Source organism: Aethalodelphis obliquidens, unplaced genomic scaffold, assembly GCF_003676395.1.
Source record: "Aethalodelphis obliquidens isolate GAN/ISIS:26980383/991018 unplaced genomic scaffold, ASM367639v1 scaffold2, whole genome shotgun sequence".
In the NCBI taxonomy this organism is placed as follows: domain Eukaryota; kingdom Metazoa; phylum Chordata; class Mammalia; order Artiodactyla; family Delphinidae; genus Aethalodelphis; species Aethalodelphis obliquidens.
In genome coordinates, this window is record NW_020837946.1 from 71,660,837 (window position 1) to 71,672,317 (window position 11,481).

The 11,481-nt window shown below is 36.4% G+C and overlaps 1 protein-coding gene across 20 annotated transcripts in view; it reads left to right on the top strand.

The window, feature by feature from the left end:
- The window catches only part of BAZ2B (bromodomain adjacent to zinc finger domain 2B), a 378,273-nt gene extending 371,539 nt beyond the window's left edge, over window positions 1-6,734 (top strand). For all 20 annotated transcript variants that reach the window (XM_027130323.1, XM_027130316.1, XM_027130393.1 and 17 more), the window contains one exon: window positions 2,247-6,734. In XM_027130323.1, coding sequence (XP_026986124.1) covers window positions 2,247-2,400 — 154 coding nt within the window. In that variant the 3' untranslated portion in view covers window positions 2,401-6,734. The remainder of the gene's footprint in view (window positions 1-2,246) is intronic.
- Window positions 6,735-11,481: the final 4,747 nt, after the last annotated feature.

Here is an 11,481-nt window from a genome sequence, read left to right on the forward strand (position 1 = left end):
TTTATGGCTGAGTAATATTCCATTGTATATATGTGCCACATCTTCTTTATCCATTCATCTGTTGATGGACACTTAGGTTGCTTCCATGTCCTGGCTATTGTAAATAGAGCTGCAATGAACATTTTTAACTTCCATAATTCTCCAGTTCCTGGATAGAGGATGAACCTAAACCTCAAAATAAACAGGCTTACACATTAACACAGAAGTACCAAAAGATCTGCAAAATCTAAGCTCCCTTTTTTCTTTCTTTTTTTTTTTTTTGTTACGCGGGCCTCTCACCGCTGTGGCCTCTCCCGTTGCAGAGCACAGGCTCCAGACGCGCAGGCTCAGCAGCCATGGCTCACGGGCCTAGCCGCTCCGTGGCATGTGGGATCTTCCCGGACTGGGGCACGAACCCGTATCCCCTGCATCGGCAGGCAGACTCCCAACCACTGCGCCACCAGGGAAGCCCTAAGCTCCCTTTTGAGAATGAGCACCAGTAAATGGAGGAGGTCACAGCAGAAGCAAGCAGAGAGAAGCAGTTCTGTATAATCCTGTTTGTGATGCCAGGTGTGGGAGACAGAATTCAGAGAATTCAGACTCCTCTCACTTCGACTTATTTCATTAAATAACCCAAATTAATGAGCTGGGACCCAAACTCACAAACAGTATTTCAAATTTTAAACTAGAAACTTAGAGAACAGAGGGGAAGAAGTGCCTCCTTTAATGAATCTTTCTGGGTTCCATCAGCTTCCCCCTCCTTCTGTTGTACTTATTTCATCTAGAATCTCGCCTAAAATTCTCTCCCGGATTTGTCTCCCTAGTGCTAATCATTAACCTTTTCTTGTAGTAAGGAACAGTCTAAAGAGATAAATATTTCTCAAGGCAACTTTAAAATATTTTATAAAAATTATTCCCACACATGTTATATGATTGCATTTATATGAAATGTCCAGAATAGGTAAATGTATAGAGACCAAAAGACAAGTTGATGGTTGCCACGGGCTGGGGATAGGAAGGAATAGAGAGTAAATGCTTAATGGATAGAGTTTCCTTTTGGGGTAATGACAGTGTTTTGGAACTAGGTAATGCAATGTTGTGAGTGTGCTAAGTGCCTTAATTATCTACCTTAAATGGTTAATATGATGTTATGTGCATTTCACCTTAATTTAAAAAATAATAATTCTCAGAAGAAAAGGAAAATGGGTGAGGTTACACAGGGCTGACAATTCTGTGAGCTCATTACAGATAAAGAAATTTTCTTCTTTTATTATTGCACATATTAGAAGAAAGGAGTGAAAAGACTGTACAAGGTATTTCATCAAAGAAATAATTCCACTTTTACCAGATCTCAGAGCTTCAGTGTGCGCTTCATAGGTATTTCTAATGGGTAAATTATTTTAGTATTCAATTTGTCATAAGTTAGAGTTAATTTAAATTTGACTTTCCAAAAGCCCTTTTTCAAAATGTATTGATTTGGCTTGAAATGCACCACTCCTTCCTTACTAATAAGTCTAGTCGTGCACCTTTCAGTTCTCTTCTCTGTGTTCTTACAGGGAAAGAGGCCTGGGATTATCCCACCAAAAAAAAGCACTGAATTCACAGTGCTTCTCATTGAAAGGCAGTTTCCTGATAATGTTATCTCCAGTAAAGCAATAGCACATGCTTTTTTTGCTTGTTTTCGATCATCATATGACAGTGTTTGAGCAAAAGAGCATATCTGAAGAGAGAAGAAGAGAAATGGGAAAGGGGCAAGGTTTAACACAGAGTGACCTATCCTGGGATGTATGTAAAAGCTACAGGGCAAGTGTCATGTACATAGTGCATGGGAAGCATTTATATTATTTCTACTGTAGCTAAATATTTTTGAGTGTAAAAAATAGGGTACTGCAAGTGATACAGTTGGTCAGAGTTAATAAACTAATCAAGTAGGATGAGTCCTGTAACAAAATTGTGATACAGGTCGAACAGGAAATTGGATGTAAGAAAAATGCAAGTTTGTTGAAATATATCTTGATCTTCAAGAGAAATCTGTTTTCCATTTAACCTGTCTTTAAATTCTATATGTCCAGAACACGTGCAGTCTTTTAAACGTCCTATTTATAAGAGGGTATAATATGTTTTATATCAGTTTAAATGCAGTTACCCTAATCTTTTTCTTTTTCCTTTCAATTTTATGTTTTATTTTATCTTTTATTACCTCTTCATTTGTTTGCAAAACAAAACCAGCCTACAAAAGCAACCTGTAATCATGTGTTTTCTTCCAGGTATCCAAACCTTGAAACTTTTGCTCTAGATGTCAGGCTTGTTTTTGACAACTGTGAAACATTTAATGAAGATGATTCTGATATAGGCAGAGCTGGCCACAGTATGAGGAAGTATTTTGAAAAAAAGTGGACAGATACTTTCAAAGTGAGCTGAAGTTATAATAATCTCTCTTTTTTTTTTTTCCTTTTAAACAAGGACAAATGAACCAGCAATGTGAACTGTATTTACATACATGTGCAAGGCACATACATAATGACTTTTTTTTCCTTAAAATAAATATCACACAAAAAAAAAGTATCAGAAGAATGATACCGTTTTTAAAGGCTTCACTCCTACAACAACCAAGGCCCTTGGTTATTGGTTTGTGTGATTTATCAGCTAATTTAGGTAGAACAGGGAAGCACACCCAAAGAATTTTCAAAGGAAAGGGTGTTATAGTGCAATAGCAATTAAAATGTATCAAATCGCACTGAATATTCAACACCAGAGCTCTAACGTGGGAAATGGTTCTCCTTTCCCTCTCAATAAATATCTATTTTTCATTTTTTTACTTTGTAGTTTATTTTTTAGTGAATGTATTTAATTTTATGAATTATTTATGATTAAACCACATCCAGAATCTTCGTTTTCTGTGAAAAGGAAGAACTAGAAAAATTGCTTTAAATCTTGAAAATACAACAAGGAATGTTTTAAAATATAAAACAAAGCCAAGTTAAACTGTTTACACTGATGTGCTATAAAAGCACCAAAAATAAACTTTACTGTAGAGTTACAAGTACATTTATATATATATATATATATACACACATATATATATGTATATATATATATGTTGCTGCATCACTTGTGTAGTTAAATTGTATTTCAAGACAGTGAAGAAAAATTGACATGTATATACTGTTCATTATTGTTTATATTAAGTCTTGTTTTAAATATGTATTATGTGTATATATTGTTTGCAGACATTATTGTTTATGCCTTAGAAGGATTGTAGCATTTTATTTTAGTCTGAAGGTAATTATAGCTATACAGCTTGTACAGTAATTATCCTCTACCAACACTGTGGCATCTCCTTGATCTTGGTAGTGCCTGCCTTTGAAACAGGGTGTAGGGGATATTAGTTTTCCATTTTTTCTATTTTGTTATATAATTTTAAGCCACCAGGGCCTAAATTAAAGTATAATCATTTGTATCCATGTGGAATAAAATTGTGACAATTTCCTACGCACACAGTATTTTTTCATAGAAACATTTCCCTCCCATTTGCCTTGCCTCAGAAATAAATTTAAAAGACATTTGTAACCACTGTGTTTTATCTACTGTGTGTTGTGGTGGCCTGTTGGAGGCAAGTAGATCAGAATTTTTTTGTACCTATGTAAGAGTACTTGAAGTTTTATTTAAAATAAAATGTTGTGGAAAAGGTAGCATTCTTTTTTTTAGGAGTGTTATTTTTCACTACTATGTGTGGCACGGATACAATAAAAGACTTTTACAAACTAGTTTTTTAGTTTTTCTTAATGAACCTGGAATTTTTTTTTTCCTCAGAAAAAGCTAGTTAATTTAAATTTGCTTTTTACAGAATCATAAAGGAGGAGCAGCAGAGTGTGGTTCAAAGAGCATTGGGCTGGGTGGAGGAAGGTGGTCTTAAGTCAAGTGATGTGACTTTCATGAGTCTCTGAACCTCTCTGGACCACTTTTTATTGTTTATTTCACATTTCTAATATGAAAATATTAGAATATTTTTTAAGGTCTTGTTCTAATAGGTGAAATGTCTCTGTTGTAGACATACAACCCAGTTGTCATTAAGAAAAATTTATTATATAAATTTGTCTAATAAGTCATGAGATACAAGTTCAGGCATTCATGAACTATGATTTGATGCCTTGCTGGGGTCTGAGGAATCATTGAATGAACAAGACAGGCACAGGCCCTACCTTCATGGAGCTTACAGTCTAGTGCAGACGTGATCCTTAGCTAATGTCCTTAGTAAAGGGCTTTTCATAAGTAGTGAAGGGAGAATAGAAAAGTTTTGAAGAAATATTAAGCTTTAGAATGCTTCATAACCTCAGAGTATTTTCCAAAATTCCTAGAGTGTTTGTGAAGGCTTATATGAAAATCAGCTGTTATTATGTACATATGTCGGTTTCTGTTAACCAAATATTACAGTGATGCCTTAAGGAGCTGGTGCTCAATCAAAAATACCATGTGGAACAGAGAACAAGGTGGTGCTGTGAATCAAGTGTGTGGTTTTTGTGTTTGTAGAACTGGCTGCCAGATGCTCCATGGAGAGTTGTCTTCATTGGGGTAGTTTGCCTTAGGGAGCATATGTGGTTACATTACTTTATATTAGCTGGCATATAAGAGCTTGATATTAACATGTCTGGTGTCCGAGGGGCGAATGAGAAATAAAATACTTAAACACACACGAAGAACAGTTTTTCAATGATTAATTTTCTTTTAAAAATAAATTAAATATCCCTGAAAAAAAGAAAGGTGACTATTGGCTACTTTGGACTGCTGTCTTCATTGTTGCTACTCAGCAGGAGTAGCTGTTCAAGAAGTACTGGCCATGATCCCCAAAGGGCCACAATTAGTCTCCAGAACAATTGTTACAATACACATGTGGATCATTTGTTATGTGAATGACTCTTGCATTCACGGTGCCATAGGTTGGGCCTATCTTCAATAAAACCAGTATTATTATTCTCCTCAAATATAAAAACATTTTCCTAACCCTCTGCTATCATACAAGTATGCACAACATACTTTTTCTAAGATAAATTAGGCTTTAACCTGAACCTTCTCCATTTTAGTCCTGGTTGCTCTGTGAATTGTAAAAAATTGGCCTGACCTCAAGTATAGATTTTGATTTATCCTAAGGATAAACCAATCAATCCACTACTACCGAACCCCAAAAATAGTCATCAGTTTGAAACAACATCTAGAGAGTAAATTAATATATTTATTTAGTTGTTAACCGTGGTTAAAATTAAACAAATGATAATTTATCTGTGGGTATACCTTGAACTCAAAAGAACTAAATTACCATAAATGCAAGGTAATCTCTTTTTCTTATTTCAACCCCAAAATGAAATTTGTTAAAAGCACTAGTTTTAATCAAAATCATGAGGGAGCTGATCTGTCTTTGGTACCTTAATGCACCCCCTCTGTGCTCCTTCTCTTTTCTATCCCCTCTACCCCCATACCCTTTCAAGAAATTTAAAATCCTGTTCATTTAGGCTCCTATGAAACACATCCTTAACAAGGAGATCTGATATCAATGATTTACTCCTTTTTATAAATTGTATTTGTGGGCTACCTCTCTCAAGATTATTTGCATTTGAGAAACAAAAGAAGTTTGTGTTCTGTTAAAAGAATTTCATTCCAACAGGAGATAAGAGAGGTATTCTAAGACAATTGAAATTTTCCTTCCACAGGAATATGACTCATAAAAAATACAACACAGAGAAACTAGTAGAACCTTATCTACTAGGAATTTTGCCTCAGTTAGATCTCTTAGGAGGCCTGCTTGGACCACATTACAACTCTGCCTAAAAAAAAAAATTTTTTTTTAAACCTCAACTACACAGAATTAAGATAATTCCTCTCCTCAATTCATGACACACTCTTCACATTGTTGTTGCAAAGCCCCTTTTCTTTCGTTTTCTTACTTCTTCCTTCAGCTCCTCTTCAATTCCCTTTCCCCCCACATACAACCACATATGTCTTTCCAGTCAACCTTTTATATATGTATTTAGCAACACATACATCTTTAAAAATATATGGTGTGGGAAAAAAAATATATATATATACAGTGTTTTTCAAACTTGTATCAGTTGCATTATGCTATACATGTCTTTCTATTTTTCTATTTTTGTTTCTTTTGAGTTGAAAAAGGAATACATAAATCTGGTTCATTACTTTTGATTGCTACAAGGTATTCCATCACGGGCATATACCACATTTTACTTTCAAACTTCTCTCAGAATGAAAACCTAAGTTGCCTGCAACTCCTTGTCACTGCAAATAATACTGCGGTGAATGTTGTCATACATGTCTTCTATGGACCTGCGTGTGCAAGCCTGTTTCCTAGATGGTCCCACATGATTCATGCCCCTGTGTAATCCCTTCCCACATTGTATCAGGTTTCGCCTGTGTGACCAACATAATGTGGCAGTGATGTGTGAATTCCCAGACTAGGTAATAAATACATTGCTATTTCCACCTTGTTCTCTTGGATCACTTGCTCCTGGTAAAGCCAACAGTGTTGTTGAGGACACTGTAGCAGCCCCATGGGACAGCCAACAGCTAGCGCCAACGTGCACGTCATGTGACAGCAGCATCTTAGAAGTGGATCCTTCAGCTGAAGTTAAACAGATGACAGGAGCCCCGGCCAACATCTGGACTGCAACTTTACAAGAGACACTCCTGAATTCTTGACCCATAGAAACTGTGGAATAATAAATGTTTATCGTTGTTTTAAGCCACTCAGTTTTGAGTAATTTGTTACATAGCAATAGATAACTAACAGACTGTGGTAAGAGTTTCTCTAGGATCTATATGTAGGGGAGAATCCCCAAGTTGTTAGGTATGTGCACACTAACTTTCCACGCTATTGCCATACTACCCTTCAGATGACTATACCAGTTTACCATCCTACTAGCAGTGGAAGAGGATTCTTCCCCCTACTTCTCAACCAGTATTCAATATTTGTTTGGATTAATTTTCACTAACAATTTATTACAGATTTTGAATTTGAATACCATGTTTTGAGGGATATCGAGCAATTTCTCCAATCTTTTTAGCAGCTTCAACTTTGATTCTTTTTATAGTTTTTGTTTTATGTAGACATCATATTTAACCCTATCTGCTTTTTAGGGACTATAAAACTGCCCCAAATTTTATATTCAGCCAATGATATTCAGGAGACGGAACATTCAGGAGATGAGCAGGCAAAAGCTCAGGTAAATGGAGGTGAGTAGAAAATATTGAGAGTTCTTAGGTATTGTTGGAGCTTATATAGACTTATGAGTTACTGTAGCAAAAGCAGTGCTTGGAAGTGTGATGGGTAACAAGTTGGCTAAAGGCAGGGTTAAAGGAAAAGATAGTTTGGATCCTCTGGACCTTCACTGGAAGAGAATTCTGCACCGTAGCAAAATTAATATCTGAGATTTATTTGTTCTATCTCTACCCTGACCATACACATGAAGATCATTTGGGTTGTTCTCACTTGGATGACTAAATAAAAGCATTGTGAGGTATACTATAAGTTGTATGTAGTTCATTCTTGAAATTAAAAAAAAAAATTTAAGTATCAAGCTGGACTTCTAAGAGTGCCCTTATTCTCCCTGAACAAACTCCTTACCATGTCCTTTAATAAAAAATAGCCCTGGGACTTCCCGGCTGGTGCAGTGGTTGAGAATCCGCCTGCCCATGCAAGGGACATGGGTTCAAGCCCTGCTCTGGGAGGATCCCACATGCCGCGGAACAACTGGACCCGTGCACCACAACTACTATGCCTGCTCTCTAGAGCCCGCGAGCCACAACTACTGAGCCTGTGTGCCACAACTACTGAAGCTAGCGTGCCCAGAGCCCATGCTCCGCAACAAGAGAAGCCACCACAGTGAGAGGCCCACACGCCCCAGTGAAGAGTAGCCCCCACTCGCCGCAACTAGAGAAAGCCCCCGTGCAGCAACGAAGACCCAACACAGCCAAAAATAAGTTTGTTAAATAAATAAATAAAAATTTAAAAATAGCCCTAATAATCATGGTAATGGATACCAAAGAATGTGGTTGAATCTTGAAGAGGGATTCAGTAGTGAATGAAAGAGACCTAAGGCTTATAGCCAGTTGAGAATAAACCTTGTGCTGAGATGAAAGGAAAGCTCAGCAAGGTCATTACATCACCAAAGGCTAACAAGACATTTACATGGCAGGTTTGTATGGAGACAGTGGAAGGCCTTGAAAGGTATGTTCTCATCTGTGATTCCTCCAATTCTTCAATTACGTTTACAGCTCTTCTTCAATATTGCTTTTCTGAATATCCTCATTATAGCCAATCTCAATTCTTTTGAATATAGAAGTGACTGTTTAAAAACAAAGGCTGATTCTATTCAGCCATTAAAAATTATCATGAAAATCTATATTAATATTGGTAGATTAAGTGAAATGGCTGGTTATAGTATAGTATGTATAGTAATTCTGTTAAAATGTATTTAATGCACTTAGCATGGGGCAAACTTTGCTGGGATGCATATACTAAAATGTTAGTGCTTTTTTTCTGCAGGGATGTATAAAACATTAACAGTGCTTTTTTTCTCTGGTTGGTAGAATTTGGGAAGACTAACATCTTTGTCATCTTCCTTATCTATAGATCATAATATCTCTGCAAAAAAATGTGCTTTTTTTAACATTTAAAAAGTCACAAACCAAGTATGGTAAATTTAGCTGGTAAATATAACTGGTGAATATACTGAATAATGCCATTTAAAGGTTAAGGCATAACATTTACGTAATAATTGAGTTGTGGATTACTTTCACATCTATTATTTCACTTAAGTTAAATAGCTTTTTATTGTATAGGTATTTTTCATGTGGAAGACACTTTAATTGCCTATTCAGTAGCTGGCTGTCTTGTCTTCTTCCTTCCATCCCCTCTGTAGATGTTGGTTGGCTGTAAACTTCATGGGAAAGTGGGCACTTTTTTAGCCCCAGGAGGATAAATCTTTTAATTAGTAAGCCAATCATGGTAATTCCATTCCTGTTGAAAGTGATTGCTTAAAGAATGAGCATGTGATATAATCCTGGGCAGTGACATATGTGAGAAGTCTTCTGGGGAATTGTTCAGAGGAGAATTTCTGTCCCTTTTGGTCTTTGGAGATGGTTATAGGAGGCCATGATGCTTGGAGCTACTGCAACCATCATTCAGCTATGCAGAGACAAACCTGAGAGATGACAACAGTAATGCTGAAGATGGGGGAAGTGAGGGAGATGGAAAGGACTTGGGTTCTTGATGACATGAGCCATCAAATTAATCTTAGAGCCACACTACCTCTGAACATTTTGCTAGATGAGATAATTTATTGCATAAGCAATTTTGATTTGAGTATTTTGTTTCAGATGAAAGCATCTTAATATAGCCTGGGCTACTGCTTTGCAGCAATTCAGGCTACATGCTGCACAATTCCAGAGGGCCCCATTCATATAGGCCAGGATATAGCCCATTTTACAGATGACAAAACCAACACCAAAAAGGTCGAGTAATTTACGCATTGGCAGCAAACTTAGTAAGCTTCAGTTGGTAAGGTCTTTGGCCTTCAAATAAAATTCCTCAGAACATAAGACTGATTTTCTTGATTACTTTGAACATTATTTGAATGCATTTTCTCACCAAAATATTCCAAAACTAATTTGAGCGTTGGTAGTGTTATGGAATAATAACAAGATGGTAATTTTTAAGAGATGAATGTATTCTAGTTTATTTAGAAATAGTTACACTGCTATGGAATCAAAATCTGAAAAGAACATTGAACACTAAGTTCACTGCTGTACATGAGGAAGGAACTGGAATTATCTTTAGCCTCCTGCTGTAAGCAATCAGGCAACTGAACAAAGTATATAAAACAAATGTTTTTAGACATTAGACTACAACACAAGACTGATTCCTGAAATAAGAGTAAGAAATGAAGCTGGCCTTACAATTACCCTGGCTAAAGATTTAGTATCTGGAGGTGCTCCAGTCTTAATTTTATTATCTTACCCATTATTTTGATTAACTCAGCACTTTACAGCATGCGATGCAGTATCCTCCACAGGTAGAGGATTTTCATTGCAGTTCATCCTTTGGTGTTGATGTTTTTCATTATGGGACTGGTGCTACGATGGCATAAAATATGTCTAAATCCTTAAGGTAAGTTAAGAGTCATATTATATGAAAGACAAGTGGAAAGGAACTTCATTTTATAATGTGGGGTAACCCAGGTTTGAATATAACAGATTGATGTCTTAAGTAAACTTGGAATAAAAGTTATATTCCTTACTCATCTTCATATAGATTCAAGTATTACCTCTGTAGTGGTTCCCAATCTTTTCACTATTATGTACAACTGTTATTGTTGTTTTTATTTCCATGTCGCAATGCTTGAAGAGTTTTATTTACAAAGCAGTGGCATTTAAAAAAATAATACCTTGTACACCATAATTACAGGCACACGTGCCATTCATTTGAGACTATTTGGGTCATTAAAAATAGCATAAAACCCCTAGTTATAACATTCAGAGTCTGCCTAGAAGTTGGAAAACCTCAGGCTTACTTATCATTGATGATTCCTGTATCAATAAGTACACACTATATTTTTCTTCTGACCTCAAACTCTATCTTAGGACATGACACAGATAACACAACCTCAACAATCTAAAAATGATCTCATTGTCTTCCTACTTTTCACACTTGCTCTTTCCCCTGTATTCCATACCACGGTTAACAGAATCAACATACATCTAGCCACCCATGGTAGGAAACCTCAGAATTCCTTTGGACTTCTCACTTTACCCATCTCTCCATGACATCCTGAAGATTCTTCCTCTAAAATTCCTATGGTGTACATTTATCTCCAATTTTCCATTCCCTCTGCCACTATACTAGTTTAGGCCTCATCATTTGCTAAGTACCAGTATCTCATTTTTTCTAGCCATCCTCCCTTTTTATTTTATTTTTTTTAACATCTTTATTGGGGTATAATTGCTTTACAATGGTGTGTTAGTTTCTGCTTTATAACAAAGTGAATCAGCTATACATATACATATGTTCCCATATCTCTTCCCTCTTGGCGTCTCCCTCCCTCCCACCCTCCCTATCCCATCCCTCCAGGCGGTCACAAAGCACCGAGCTGATATCCCTGTGCTATGCGGCTGCTTCCCACTAGCTATCTACCTTATGTTTTGTAGTGTATATATGTCCATGCATCTCTCTCTCTAGCCATCCTCCCTTTTTAAAAAAATTGTGGTTAAATACACATGACATAAAATTTGCCATCTTAATCATTTTTAAGTGTACAGTTCAGTGGTGTTCAGTAGATCCATATTTTTGCACATCTATCACCACTATCCATTCCAGAACTGAGACTCTATATCCATTACACAGTAACTCCTCCTTCCCCCAGCCCCTGGCAACCACCATTCTACTTTTTGTCTTTTTGTATCTGACTTATTTCACTTAACATGTCTTCAAGATTC